Genomic DNA, 15282 nt, shown 5'->3' with positions numbered 1-15282 from the left:
TTCCCTCTGCAAGTGGGGACCAGGGGCTTGAACAGTTGGGACCTTGTGCAATGTAATATGTGCACTCATGAAGCTTTCCCCCTGCTGGTGAGAAATGGAGGCTCAAACCTGGGTCCTTGTGGTGTATTCTTTTACTTGTATTTTTCCTTTTTAGTAAAGTTGGTATTGATTTTTTTTATTTTAAGTTTTTGTTTTTTTTTTAATATAGTGATCCAGGAGATGGCACAGTGGATAAGGCATTGGACTCTCAAGCATGAGTTCCCAAGTTCATTCCCCAGCAGCACACATACCAGAATGATAACTGGTTCCTCTGTCTCTCCTCTTATCTTATAAATAAATAAAAGTTTATTTTAAAAATTTGGGGGGGTGCTGGGCATTAGCGCACTGGGTTAAGTGTGCATCACACAAGGACCGGCACAAGGATCCCGGTGTAAGCCCCCAGCTCCCCACCTGCAAGGGGGTCGCTTCACAAGCAGTGAAGCAGGTCTGCAGGTGTCTTGTCTTTCTTTCCCCCTCTCTGTCTCCCTTCCTCTCTCAGTTTCTCCCTGTCCTATCCAACAACAACAGCGACAACAACAGTAAAAAAAAAAGCCTCCTGGAGCAGTGGATTCGTAGCGCAGGCACTGAGCCCTAGCAATAACCCTGGAGGCAAAAAAAAAAAAGGTTTTTATATTAATGAAGGGAGATGGAGAGAGAGAGAACCAGAGCATTACTCTGCTACATTTTATGCCAAGGATTAAGCTTGGGATCTTAAGAGTAAATACATCATCCACTGTACCACTTCCTGGCTCCATGCTTTGCAGATTAAACTTGCAGTTTATTTTTGTTTTTAAAAGTTGTGCTTTACGTGGTCTGGGAGGTGGCACAGTGGATAAAGCACTGGACTCTCAAGCATAAGGTCCTGAGTTCAATCCGCAGCAGCACATGTACCAGAGTGATGTCTGGTTCTTCCTCTCTCTCCTATCTTTCTCATTAATACATTCTTTTTTTTTTTTTTAATAATTTATTTCTTTATTGGGGAATTAATGCTTTACATTCAACAGTAAATACAATAGTTTGTACATGCATAACATTCCCCAGATTCCCATTTAACAATACAACCCCCACTATTTCATACATCATTTTTCATGGACCTGTATTCTCCCCACCCACCCCAGAGTCTTTTACTTTGGTGTAATACTCCAATTCCATTTCAGGTTCTACTTGTGTTTTCTTTTCTAATCTTGTTTTTCAACTTCGGCCTGAGAGTGAGATCATCCCATATTCATCCTTCACTTTCTGACTTATTTCACTCAACATGATTTTTTCAAGGTCCATCCAAGATCGGCTGAAAACGGTGAAGTCGCCATTTTTTACAGCTGAGTAGTATTCCATTGTGTATATAGACCACAACTTGCTCAGCCACTCATCTGTTGTTGGACACCTGGGTTGCTTCCAGGTTTTGGCTATTACAAATTGTGCTGCCAAGAACATATGTGTATACAGATCTTTTTGGATGGATGTGTTGGGTTCCTTAGGATATATCCCCAGGAGGGGAATTGCAGGGTCATAGGGTAGGTCCATTTAATATATTGCTGTAGCTCTTTCAGTAGAAGTTTGATGTATTTAGATGGCTTCTCATTGGGTGCATAGATATTAATAATTGTTAAGTCCTCTTGATTGACTGATCCTCTGAGCATTAAGTAGTGTCCATTCCTATCTTTTTTAATCTTATCTATTTTAAAGTCTATCATGTCAGATATGAGAATAGCTGTTCCTGCCCTTTTTTGTGGGCCATTGGCTTGTATGATAGTTTTCCATCCTTTCACTTTAAGTCTGTGTTTGTCTTGTTGAGTTAGGTGAGTTTCCTGTAGACAACATATTGTTGGGTTGTGTTTTCTGATCCATCTTCCTACTCTGTGTCTTTTAATAGGTGAATTCAGGCCATTGACATTTATTGATATCAAAGATTGAAGATATTTTAACGCCATTCTTGTAGAGTTTTAGAGTGTTTTGATATATGTCCTATTTGTGGTGGTCTGGTTGTTTATAGGAGACCTTTCAGAACTTCTTTCAGGGCAGGCTTGGTGATGGTTGTTTCCTTCAACTGTTGCTTGACTGAGAAGGTTTTGATGCTTCCATCTAGTCTGAATGACAGTCTAGCAGGATATAGTATTCTTGGCTGAAAGCCTTTCTCATTGAGCACTCGATAGATATCTTGCCATTCTCTTCTGGCCTGTAGTGTTTGTATGGAGAAGTCTGCTGCTAATCTTATGGGTTTTCCTTTGTAGGTGACTCTTTGTTTTTCTCTTGCAGCCTTGAGGATCCTTTCTTTATCCTTATTCCTTTCCATTCTAAGTATGACATGTCTTGGTGTCTTTAGGTCTGGGTTAATTCTGTTTGGGACCCTCTGGGCTTCTTGAATCTTTATGTCTTTGGTGTTGTCTAGACTAGAGAAATTTTCAGCTATTATGGCCTGGAGAATGCTTTCTTCCTCTCCTTCTCTTTCTTCCTCTGGTAAGCCAATAATGCGTATATTGTTTCTTTTGAAGTCATCCCATAGGACTCTGTTGTTGTTTTCAGCATCTCTTAATCTCTTTTTGAGATCTCTTCTTTTTTAGTTGTCTCTAATTCATCCTCAATCTTGCTAATTCTGTTTTCAGCCTCATAGATTCTATTCTCTCTGCCCTCTACTGCTTTCTGGAGTTCATCTATTTTGTTGCCTTGCTCTGATACTGTTTTAGCTTGTTCAGCTAGTTGCCTTCTTAGCTCAGCAATTTCAGCTTTCAGCTCTCTAATAACCATGAGATAATTAGAATTTTCTTCCATTTTCTCATTTGTTGTTCCTGCATTTCTGATTACAATTTTTTCAAATTCTTTACTCACTCCTATTATTATTTCCTTAGCTAATGTTTGGATGTTGAACTCGTTGTTTTGTGCTTCACCCTCTGGAGGAGTTTTAGCTGGACTCTTGTCCTGGTTCGAGTCTCCAATATTTTTTCTTGTTGTTTTAACCATTTTATATATGTTAACAGTTTTTTCAGTCCCTGAGTTGGAGCTCAGTGGTGTAAAAGCCTCTTTTATTTCTTCCCTGTAGGCTATGGGTGCCTGAGGGCTTTTAAACTATCAATAGGCTTCTTAGCTTAATCACTGACTCCTGACCAAGAGATAAAGCATGGTGTGGCAGAGATAATCCAGTGGTTATGCAAAGAGACTTTCACAGCCCCTCAGCTATGCCACCGAGGTATAGGTCTTCTCCTGAGTTGCCTGGTTAGATCTCTGTCCCCTGGTGTCCCTCCCTGTTGCTGCTCCAGATTCTGAGGGTAGTAGCAATGGAGACTCAGAGTTGCACTTGGTGAGTCTCTGGGTAGTCCTTTCCTCCCTTCAGCTGTCCCCTTGTTGTGGAGCAGACTGGAGGTGGTGTCTCCACTGATAAACTGTTGAACTGTTAGCAGTCACTTAATCTCTCCTTAGGCCCCTCTCTCCTCTCTGTCACCAGCCACGCGTGTTTGTACTCACGGGTGATTTACTGGGTTCCTGTGGTCATTCTAGTCCTGTCTTGTTTCGGTCCGGTGGTCTCCTTTGGTATTCCTAGTTGATCCGGGAGAGGAGAGGAGAGAAAGGGATCTGCTGCTCATAGCTCCGCCTCAGGAAGTCGAATCCTTTTTTTTTTTTAATATTTATTTTATTTATTTATTCCCTTTTGTAGCCCTTGTTGTTTTATTGTTGTAGTTATTATTGTTGTTTTTCGTTGTTGGATAGGACAGAGAGAAATGGAGAGAGGAGGGGAAGACAGAGAGGACGAGAGAAAGATAGATACCTGCAGACCTGCTTCACCACCTGTGAAGCGACGCCCCTGCAGGTGGGGAGCCAGGGTTCGAACCGGGATCCTTATGCCGGTCCTTGTGCTTTGCGCCACCTGCGCTTAACCCGCTGCGCTACAGCCCGACTCCCAATAAACAAATTCTTAAAAAAAAGTGCTTTACTTATTAATTTGATTTAATATTTTGCTTGACAGTGGGTGAGAGAGAGTAGCCTGAGAGGTGGTGCAGTGGATAAAGTGTTGGATTCTCAAGCACTAGGTCCTGAGTTTGGTTTCTGGCATCACATGTACCAGAATGATGCTCTAGTTCCTCCACTCTTTCATCCTTAAGAGAGTGAGAGATATCACAGTCAGTACTGCTCCACTGATCTTAAAGCTTCTCCCCCTGCTGGCAAGGGACCAGGGACTTGAACCGGGTTCCTTGCACATGGTAACAACATAGTGTGCCTACCATTAAGTGAGCCACCATTCAGCCCTATGTAATTTCACCTTAATAACATGCATTTCTTCACTTTAAAAAAAATTCAGTAACATGGGGGTCGAGTGGTGGCGCAGTGGGTTAAGCACATGTGGCGCAAGGACCGGCGTAAAGATCCCTGTTCGAGCCCCCGGCTCCCCACCTGCAGGGGAGTCGCTTCACGGGTGGTGAAGCAGGTCTGCAGGTGTCTGTCTTTCTCTCCCCCTCTCTGTCTTCCCCTCCTCTCTCCACTTCTCTCTGTCCTATCCAACAATGAACAACATCAACAATGGCAATAATAATAACCACAACGAGGCTACAACAACAAGGGCAACAAAAAGGGGGAAAAATGGCCTCCAGGAGCGGTGGATTCATGGTGCAGGCACCAAGCCCAGCAATAACCCTGGAGGGAAAAAAAAAATTCAGTAACTTGAAAAGGGGGGGAAATTTTTTTTTTTTTTCCAGGAATAGGTACCAAGATGTTAAGAGTATCTGTTTTATCACTACCATGGCCCTCCCGGTTATTCTGATGCAGGACAAAGTGTGAAGACAGCTGTCTTGCCTCTAGTTATCTCCTTCTCAAGCTCGCTTTCTTACACTGAGGGATTTCCTATCTGTTTGCTGGTATTGCCCACAACCCTTATATTTAAGCATCTATCCTGATTGGACTATGCTCAAAGCCTTCATTGTTTTTTTTCTGGTTTGTCTCACCACTGTACTGAAGGCGAGGGCAGTTGCTTCCCTGCTGGGGTGGTAACTGGAAACTGTTGTGGAAAGAAGATGGTAATGCAGGGTCCATAGAGTTAGCTCTTTACCCCCTTTGCATAGGGTGAGTTTCCTGTAGACGAACTAGCATGTGGTCTGGGAGGGGGAGATAGGGAAGGAGAGAGACAGAGACACCTGCAGCCCTGTTTTACCACTTGTGAAGCTTTCCCCCTGCAGGTGGGGGACCAGGGCCTTGAACCTGGGTCCTTGTGCACTGTAACCAGGTGCACCATCGCCTGGCCAGCTCAAGTCTCACTTTGTATCTTTGGAATACTACTGTTTGGATATGTGGTTGTTTTTGTTTCTTTTGTCAGAGCATTGCCTAGCTCTGGCTTAAGATCCTGGGCATGAAACAGGGGATGTTTGGTGTATCAGGCATGGTAGTCTTTTTGCATAACCGTTATGCTATCTGCCCAGCCCCTGGAAATACTATTGTTTTAATGAAGATTAAGAATATTAAGGGAGATGGAGGGTGAATGGGTGTTGGTTTGCTTCTAAATTCTGCTTCTAAGACCCCTTCTGTTTCATTGGTTTAATCCCCCCTGCTTAACACTGTATTCTATTTACAGAACCACTGTTAACTAAGTACTGCCCTGCCTCCAGGACATTGGTTTAATCCTCATTGTTTTGCATGCTTTTTCCTTCTCCCCACCCCCTATCCTATGTACATCCTCTTCGGACCTGACTCTTCCGCCTCAGGATAGATAAGGACAAGATTGTAATTAGAAATAGCTTAGATTGTGCTGCGTTCCACATGAATAAAGACTGAACTGTGTACCACTGAGCCATGAGTCCCTGGTCGTCTCTCTCTCCCACCCACGAAGCTAGCCCGACAAATGGGAAGAAAACTCGGAGGCTTATTATATCACAAAATTGTATGCATATATCATTGATTGCACTGTAAAGCATTTACCCCCTCAATAAAAAAAAACATTTGTATACCTACTTAAAAAGTAATAGAAAGTATTTATGATCGTGCTTAATACACATGTAGTGTTTAGAAGGTGGTTATGGTACCTCATTAGATTACAGCGTTTGGTGCTTATCCGAATCACTTGTTGAGATGAACTTTTTTTCCCCTCGTCCTTTTGAGTCAGTATCTCTGAGGTAAATGCTTGGTCACCTGTATACTACGGCTGAGCCTGGGTTCCACAAACATGGAGAACCACGGTGCTTCTCACAAGCAGGGCTGTTGACTGGTAGGGCCCCTGAGACGGAACAGAGGTCTGAGAAAGATCCCACAGTGTGTCTTCTCTCCTGATCTGACAGTGTTGACAACAGTGAGTACATGCGGAATGGGGATTTTTTACCTACCCGGCTGCAGGCCCAGCAAGATGCAGTCAACATCGTGTGTCACTCCAAGACCCGCAGCAACCCTGAGAACAACGTGGGACTCATTACACTGGCCAAGTAAGTAGGACTTCAGAGGAGCAGAAGCTGGGCAGTTGAGTGGGTGGCTCCCATGGGTGACTGTAGGAGCCAGTGGTTACCCTGTTAGGTGGGTTCCAGGCAGCTACTTTCCACCCTCACCTTCCTTCACAGCTTTCTTCATTATTCAGCGCTAGCATAAAGAGTGACTTGTTTTGAGGATTAGGCAGTAGCACACCGGGTTAAACACACATAGTACCCAAGGCAAGGACCCTTGCAAGGATCCTGGTTCCAGCCCCCGGCTCCCCACCTGCAGAGGGTCGCTTCATAAGCAGTGAAGCAGGTCTGCAGTTGTCTATCTTTCTCCATCTTCCCCTCCCCTCTGCCTTATCAAGAAAAATTTCTCTCTGTCCTATCCTTTGGAGGATGGAACATTCTCTACTGTTGTTGATCCAAATTGAGGGCAAGGTCCTACGGGGGGGGGCTCGCCCTGTATTTTATATTAATGAGAGAGAACCTGAGCATCACTCTCGCACAGGCAATACTGGGGATCAAACTTAGAACCTCATGCTTGAGAGTACAGCACTTTATCAACTGTGCTGCCTTTAAGGACCATTATTCCTCTCCCTCTCCTTCCTTTCTTTTTCTTTTTTTTTATTATCTTTATTTATTTATTGGATAGAGACGGCCAGAAATCAAGAGGGAAGGGGGAAATAGGGAGAGAGACAGAGAGACACCTGCAGCCCTGCTTCACCACTTGCAAAGCTTTCCCCCTGCCGGTAGTGACTGGGGGCTTGAACCTGGGTCCTTGTGCATTGTAACATGTACTTAACCAGGTGTGCCCCTTCTTTAAGATTTATTTATTGACTTGTTGGAAAAGTTGTGTTTTTCTTTCTTTTTTTGCCTCCATAGTTATTGCTGGGGCTCAGTGCCTGCGCTACAAATCCACTGCTCCTGGAGGCAATTTTTCCTATTTTGTTGCCCTTGTTGTTATTGCTATTGATGTTGTTGTTGTTAGATAGGACAAAGAGAAATCAAGAGAAGAGAGGAAGACAGGGAGTGAAAGATAGACACCTGCAGACCTGCTTCACTGCTTGTGAAGCAACCCCCCTGCGAGTGGAGAGCCAGAGGCTCGGACCGGGATCCTTATGCTGGTCCTTGCACTTTGCAACATGTGAGCTTAACCTGCTGCACTACACCGCCCCCCGGCCCCCAAAGTTGTGTTTATTTATTTATTTATTATTGGATAGAGACAGAGAGACATTGAGAGGGAAGGGGGAGATACAGAGGGAGCGAGACAGAGAGACACCTGCAGCCCTGCTTCATCACTCGTGAAGCTTTCCCCCTGCAGGTGGGGACCAGGGGCTTGAACCTGGGTCCTTATGCACTGTGATGTGAGCACTTAACCAGGTGTGCCACCACCTGGCCCCCAAAGTTTTGTTTTTCTATGCAAACGTGTCATGACTTTCCTGAAAAACCAATATTTATTAATTTGTTGTCGTTTTAGTTTGAGAAGACAGAGAGAAATGGAGAGGGAGAAAGATACCTGTAGCACTGCTCCACCACTTGTGAAGCTTTGCTCCCTGTAGGTTGGATCCAGGAAGTTGAACCTGGGTCTTTGCACGTGTGCACTCAACCAGGTATGCCTGTCCCTTAATATTTACTTATCTAATTTATTTATTTATTTTTAATTTTTTAAAATACTTATTTATCCATTCCCTTTTGTTGCCCTTATTGTTGGTTGATGTCGTTGTTGTTGGATAGGACAGAGAGAAATGGAGAGAGTAGGGGAAGACAGAGAGGGGAAGAGAAAGACAGACACCTGCAGACCTGCTTCACCACTTGTGAAACAACTCCCCTGCAGGTGGGGAGCCGGGGGCTCGAACTGGGATCCTTGAACCAGTCCATGTGCTTTGCGCCACTTGCACTTAACCCGCGGTGCTACCGCCCGACTCCCTCTAATTTATTTATTAATGATACCAGAGCACCAGTCTGGCTTGTACAGTGAAAAGACTTCACAGCACCATACACTAACAGTGCTGTAAATCTGTATCGTGTGTTTACAAGAAAGTCTGTAGGACTGGCAGAAAAGTTCATTTAAGTAGCATGCTGCTTTGCCATGTGTGTAATCCAGGTTGGAGCCTCTTGAGCAGTTCAAACTTGTTCAAGGTTAGCTCTATTTTTAGCTGAAATGCTTGTGTAGGAAAGATTAAAGAGCTACAAAGGGGTGGAGGGTTGATAATAGCATAATGATTATGCAAAGAGACTCTCATGCATGCCTGAGGCTCCAAAGTCCCAGGTTCAATCCCCCACACCACCATAAGCCAGAGATGAGCAGTGTTCTAGTTTTAAAAAGTAGCATCCCAACAAGGGCAACGAAAGGAAATAAATAAATAAATAGATATTAAAAAAAAAAAAAGTAGCATCCAGGGAGTCTGACGGTAGCTCAGTGGGTTAAGTGCACGTGGTACAAAGTGCAAGGACCAGCGTAAGGAACCTGGTTCGAACCCCCGGCTTCGCACCTGTAGGGGAGTCACAGGCTGTGAAGCAGGTCTGCAGGTGTCTATCTTTCTCTCCCCCTCTGTCTTCCCCTCCTCTCTCCATTTCTCTCTGTCCTATCCAACAATGAAGACATCAACAACAATAAAAACAACAAGGGCAACAAAAAGGAATAAATAAATATTAATTTTTTTTTTTAAAAAAGGTAGTATCCAACTATTATAGAGTTCCCAGGGCCTTTGAGAGCAAGATAAGAAGAGTTAAAGGGGGAGTCGGGTAGTGGCACAGTGGGTTAAGCGCACATGGCCCAAAGCGCAAGGACCGGCCTAAGGATCCCGGTTCGAGCCCTGACTCCCCACCTGCAGGGGAGTCGCTTCACAAGCAATGAAGCAGGTCTGCAGGTGTCTTTCTCTCCCTCTCTGTCTTCCCCATCTCTCTCCATTTCTCTCTGTCTTGTCCAACAACAACGACATCAATATTAACTACAACAGTAAAACAACAAGGGCAACAAAAGGGAATAAATAAATATTTGTAAAAAAGAGTTAAGGGAAAAGATGGAAGACAAATTTCTTACAAAAGCAACCACTTGTTTCCTGTGTTTGTATCTTTTGAGATATAATTGATATATAACATTGTATAAGTTTAATAAGTACAGCACAGTGACTTGGTACATATGCTTATTGCAAAGTGATCACCACCAATAAGTTCAATTCACACCACTGCCTCACAGTTAGTTTTTCAGATGAGAGCTTTTTTTAAATATTTATTTATTTATTCCCTTTTTGTTGCCCTTGTTGTTTTATTGTTGTGTGATTGTTGTTGTTGTTGTTATTGATGTCTTTGTTGTTGGATAGGAAGAGAAATGGAGAGAGGAGGGGAAGATGGGGAGAGAAAGATAGACACCTGCAGACCTGCTTCACTGCCTGTGAAGCGACTCCCCTACAGGTGGGGAACCACGGGCTTGAACTGGGATCCTTACGCCAGTCCTTGCGCTTTGCGCCACATGCGCTTAACCTGCTGCGCTACCACCTGACTCCCAGATGAGAGCTTCTTAAGATCTGTTCTTACGTTGGGCCAGGTGATGGCACACCTGGTTGAGTGCACATGTTGCATGCAATGCTCAAGGACCCAGGTTCAAACCCCTGGTCCCCACCTGCAGGGGGAAAGCTTTGCAAGTAGTGAAGCAGGGTTGCAGGTGTCTCTCTGTCTCTGTCTCTCTCCCTCCCTTACTCCCCCTTCCTCTCAATTTCTGGCTGTCTCTATCCAATAAATAAAAAAAGAAATTAAGAAAAAAGTCTGTTCTTACTCAAATAACCACTAAGAAAAATAGAGTATTAGTGCTCTGGGGAGCAGCACAGTAAATAAAATGTTGGACTCTCAAGCATGAGGTCCTGAGTTCAAGCCCTGGCAGCACATATACAAGAGTGATGTCTGGTTCTTTCTTTCTCTCCTCCTAGCTTTCTCACTAATAAATAAATTAAAAAAGAGAAAATGAATTGTTCATTAAAAAAAAGAAAAGAAAACTAGAGTATTGGGGATGGGTGGTGGCTGCTTGGTTAAGTCCACATGTTGCCATATACAATGTAGCCCCCAGTCACCACCCACAGGGGGGAAGCTTCAGAAAGAGAGAGGGAAAGAGAAAATATAGAGAGTATCGAAATCTCTCGAGGAAGAGTCTCGCACATTTTGGAGGTCCCCACCTTAACTTGAAGTCATGGAAACTCCTCACATTCCAGTGACTGTGAAGTGCTGACCACACTCACCCCCGACACCGGCCGCATCCTGTCCAAGCTGCACACAGTCCAGCCTAAGGGCAAGATCACCTTCTGCACCGGCATCCGGGTGGCTCACGTGAGTCCCCCTGACAATTTCCCCTTGTATGTGTGTCTGTCTCCTGTGTCACTCTTTCACCCTGCAATCTTGAGCTGGAACAAGAGCCAAGGAAGAGAGATGTGACCTAGGAAAGGAGTAGGAAGCGTGTGGTGGAGTGGATGCCAGGAACAGTGGGGGCAGTGAAGGGAAGAATCAATCCCTAGGGGTGAGTGCTAACTCCCCCCCACCCCACTTTGCCTCCTCATAGCAAGTGGGGGTCTGTGGGGTGCTTAGACATCATGTGACGTGAAAGTAGTCTTAAAGTGACAAATCTTGACGGAAAGGGCACAGAGTGATTCAGGAAATAGCTTGGTGGGTCCTCTGACTAATCCCTGACCTTCCTTTCTCTCTTTACAAGTTGGCTCTGAAGCACCGGCAGGGCAAGAATCACAAGATGCGCATCATTGCCTTTGTGGGAAGCCCTGTAGAGGACAACGAGAAGGACGTGAGTCCCTGTGACCAGTCTCTGGGGGGTGGGCGCTCTTAGCCTGCAGAGGGTCAGGCAGAGGCCTTGGGCTCATGCCTCTGGGGAGTGTGGGTGTGCAGAGTTCCTTGGGGCGCTTGCTAAAGTCTGTGAGCTTTTTTTTTTTTTTTTTTATGCCATTTCCCCACTTGTGGCATGGAACAGAATTTCTCTCATCTCTTTACCCTTCTTTTTTAAAAAAAATTTATTTATTTATTTTCCCTTTTGTTGCCCTTGTTGTCTTTTTATTATTGTAGTTATTGTTGTTGTTATTTATGTCATTGTTGTTGGATAGGACAGAGAGAAATGGAGAGAGGAGGGGAAGACGGGGAGAGAAAAACAGAAACCTGCAGACCTGCTTCACTACCTTTGAAGCGACTCCCCTGCAGGTGGGGAGCCGGGGGCTTGAACCGGGATCCTTCAGCTGGTCCTTGTGCTTTGTGCCACATGCACTTAACCCGCTGTGCTACCACCCGACTCCCATCTCTTTACCCTTCTTCCAGCTGGTGAAACTGGCTAAACGCCTCAAGAAGGAGAAAGTAAATGTTGACATTATCAACTTTGGGGAAGAGGTGAGTAGACCAGTTGGGGACACTGACCTGACTTGCCTGTCAGCCGCAGAGTATGAGGGAGGGGGCGACAAGGCAGAAGATGGAAATGGAGCACGGTGGAAAAGAAAATCTTCTGACTCATTCCCCCTCCTGCCAGGAAGTGAACACAGAAAAACTGACAGCTTTCGTCAACACACTGAATGGAAAAGATGGCACTGGCTCTCATCTGGTGACAGTGCCTCCCGGACCCAGCTTGGCTGATGCCCTCATCAGTTCTCCCATTCTGGCTGGTGAAGGAGGTGCCATGCTGGGTCTTGGTGCCAGTGACTTTGAATTTGGTGTGGACCCCAGTGCTGACCCAGAGCTGGCCCTGGTGAGTAACCCTCAGCCTTGCGTGGGGCCCAGGACCCTTGTCTTCTTCTGACCCCTCACATAATGCGTTCTTTGCCCCGACCCCCACTACTCTATCCCCCAGGCACCCTGTTACTCTCCCATAATTCTGTCTAATCTCCAGGGAACCAAGCTAGACCCTTAATGAACCCCCAGGCTTCTCGTCTCTAACTCCTTCCCCACACGACTACTCCATACTTGCCCTTTGGTTGGCTTCCCCAGCCCCTTGAGGAGGGAGGCAGGTGCCTGACTGTACTTCCCTTTGCCAGGCCCTTCGTGTCTCTATGGAAGAGCAGCGGCAGAGGCAGGAGGAGGAGGCACGGCGGGCAGCTGCGGCCTCTGCTGCTGAGGCTGGGATTGCAACACCCGGGACCGAAGGTGAAAGAGGTCGAATCTGAAGTCCTGGGACCACAGCATGTTCAGCGAGAGCGGAGGACTCGTGAGCCCGGGATGTTTCAGCAGGGTCTGCAAGGGTGGCAGCACCAGCCTCACCCTGCACTCTCTCCCTGTCCCCAGACTCAGACGATGCCCTCTTGAAAATGACCATCAGCCAGCAGGAGTACAGCCGCACTGGGCTGCCCGACCTGAGCAGTATGACCGAGGAGGAACAGATCGCCTATGCCATGCAGATGTCCCTGCAGGGTGCAGGTGGGCCTGGGCCTGGCCCGGGGGGTGAGGTGGGGTGGGGGGTAGTGGAACTAACCTCACTGGCCTCTTCTCAGAGTTCAGCCAGGCCGAGTCAGCTGACATGGATGCCAGCTCCGCCATGGACACATCTGAGCCAGCCAAGGTGAGTGCCTGTGAGGTCCCTGCCCCGTCAGGCTTAAGATCCCTTGTATTCAGGCCTGAGGCCCCTCTGCTCTATGGGACTCATAGATTGGTTCTTTTTAATTTTTTTTATCTTTATTTATTGAATAGAGACAGTCAGAAGTTAAGAGGGAAGGGGGAGATAGAAAGAGAGATACCTGTAGCCCTGTTTCATCGCTTGCAAAGCTTTCGCCCTGCAGGTAGGGACCAGGGGCTCAAACCTGAGTCCTTGTGCACTGTAACGTGTGCTCAGCTAGTGCGCCACCACCCAGCTCTGTTTTTTGTTTTTCTTAATTTTTATTTAGTTAGTATTGTATAAAAACAGAAATTGAGGAGGGGGAGAAAGTGAGAGAGACATCTGCAGCACTGCTTCACCACACATGAAGCTTTCCCCCTGCAGTTGGGACCAGAGATTTGAACCTACATCCTTGCACACTGTAATGTGTGTGCTTGACCAGGTGCACAAGTGCCTGGCCCCATAGATTATTTCTTTGAGGAATGGAAGAAAAGAGACACACAGCTACACATGTCTCGTTCATGACCCTTGCTGAAGCAGCAGTATGCCAGTAGTAAAGGCCCTATCCCTTTTCTTCCTGGCTGCTGGGAGCATTCTGGATTCTTCTCAAAGATACCTTCCAGGTAAAGTGGAAAGAGGATCCAGGAAAAAGAAAAATGAGTTGGGTATCTTATTTTAAGAAACCCCAGTGGTGTGAGAGCACCTAAACTCAGGACTTCTCTCTCTCTGGTTAGTAAGCAATGTTTCACTTTCCCACATCATTCATCTTTTCTTCCCTCAGCCAGAGGTGCCCCCATCTCAGTTGGGTGAAAGGAGGGACTGAGGCCTCGGCAGTCACGCCTCTTACACTTGATCACTCCTGGCTGGCTCAGCCCAGCCCCAAGCTGACACTTGCCCTTTTTCAGGAGGAGGATGACTATGACGTGATGCAGGACCCCGAGTTCCTTCAGAGTGTCCTGGAGAACCTTCCAGGTGTGGATCCCAACAATGAGGCCATTCGAAATGCCATGGGATCTCTGGCCTCCCAGGCCACCAAGGATGGCAAGAAAGACAAGAAGGAGGAGGACAAGAAGTGAGACTGGTGCTAGAGGGAGACAGCCTGCTCTGGGGGCCATGCTTACAGGGCAGGTAGAGACCTAGATACCTTATCTGTAACCGTTACAGCCTGAATAAAGCCTGGCAACTTTCCCCCGCTTTTGCTTCTTAGTGGCCACTTTGAGTGTTGGACAGAGGAATCCAGGAACAAAAGCCTTCCTGGTTGAGTTTGTGTCCATTATCTGACCACCCTGCGTTGTTTGTTTTACTTATTTATTTTTGCCTTCATGGTTATTGCTGGGGCTCAGTGCCTGCACTAGGAATCCGCTGCTCCTGGAGTCCATTTTCCCCATTTTGTTGCCCTTGTTATTACCCTTATTGTCATCATTATTATTGTCGTTGTTGGATAGGACAGAGAAATTGAGAGAGGAGGGGAGATGGGGGAAAGTCAAACACCTACAGACCTGCTTCACCGCCTGTGAAGCAGCCCCGCTGCAGGTGGGGAGCCAGGGGCTCGAACCGGGATCCTTGTTCCAGTCCTTGAGCTTTGTGCCACGTGCACTTAACCTGCTGCACTACTGCCCGACTGCCCCCACCCCCCGTTGTTTTAATTAGTGTTTAGTTGCTGAGAACCACCTTGTGTTGGCCCTAGAGGCTGGGACGGGACTAGAAAGCAGTACTGGGGACCAGGTGGTGGCACACCTGAGCAGAGCACATATGCTACAGTGCACAAAGGCCCAGCTTCAAGCCCCTAGTCCTCTGCAGGGGGAAGCCTCACAGTCAGTGAAGCAGTGCTGCAGGTGTCTCCCTCTTCTCTCCCAAGTTCTGTATCTATCCAAAATTAATAAAATAAGATAAATAATAACAGTAAAACAAATAAATACTGGCCAGTGAAGACTTGGAGTCTAGGGAGGGTCTCATGTAAATGAATGATGGTCTGGTGAGTACCCACAAGGGACAGGAATGAGGCTCCTTGGGATAGGTAAAAGGGCCGAACAGCAGCCCATGGGAAGGCTTCCAAAGGTTAACACTTGAGTCCTTAAGAGTTAGAAAGTTCACAGGTGGGAGTCGGGCTGTAGCTCAGCAGGTTAAGCGTTCGTGGTGTAAACACAAGGACCGGAGTAAGGATCCGGGTTCGAGCCTCCGGCTCCCCACCTGCAGGGATGTCGCTTCACAAGTGAAGCAGATCTGCAGGTGTGTATCTTTCTCTCCTCCTGTCTTCCCCGCCTCTCTCCATTTCTCTCTGACCTATCCAAC

The 15282-nt window shown here is 46.4% G+C and overlaps 1 protein-coding gene across 3 annotated transcripts in view; it reads left to right on the top strand.

Moving 5' to 3' along the window:
- Nucleotides 1–14178, top strand: part of LOC103120293 (26S proteasome non-ATPase regulatory subunit 4) — a 104096-nt gene extending 89918 nt beyond the window's left edge. For 2 of the 3 annotated variants that reach the window (XM_060201719.1, XM_007530642.3), the window contains 9 exons: nucleotides 6294–6434; nucleotides 10628–10742; nucleotides 11122–11208; nucleotides 11730–11798; nucleotides 11935–12150; nucleotides 12437–12545; nucleotides 12684–12815; nucleotides 12890–12957; nucleotides 13896–14178. In XM_060201719.1, the coding sequence (XP_060057702.1) occupies nucleotides 6294–6434; nucleotides 10628–10742; nucleotides 11122–11208; nucleotides 11730–11798; nucleotides 11935–12150; nucleotides 12437–12545; nucleotides 12684–12815; nucleotides 12890–12957; nucleotides 13896–14066 (1108 nt within the window). In that variant the 3' untranslated portion in view covers nucleotides 14067–14178. Of the gene's footprint in view, nucleotides 1–6293; nucleotides 6435–10627; nucleotides 10743–11121; nucleotides 11209–11729; nucleotides 11799–11934; nucleotides 12151–12436; nucleotides 12555–12683; nucleotides 12816–12889; nucleotides 12958–13895 lie in introns of all 3 variants that reach the window. The other variant, XM_016191510.2, reaches the window with a different exon arrangement.
- The last annotated feature ends 1104 nt before the right edge of the window (nucleotides 14179–15282 follow it).

Source organism: Erinaceus europaeus, chromosome 11, assembly GCF_950295315.1.
Source record: "Erinaceus europaeus chromosome 11, mEriEur2.1, whole genome shotgun sequence".
NCBI classification, from domain to species: Eukaryota; Metazoa; Chordata; class Mammalia; order Eulipotyphla; family Erinaceidae; genus Erinaceus; species Erinaceus europaeus.
This window is presented reverse-complemented; position numbering and strand designations above follow the sequence as displayed.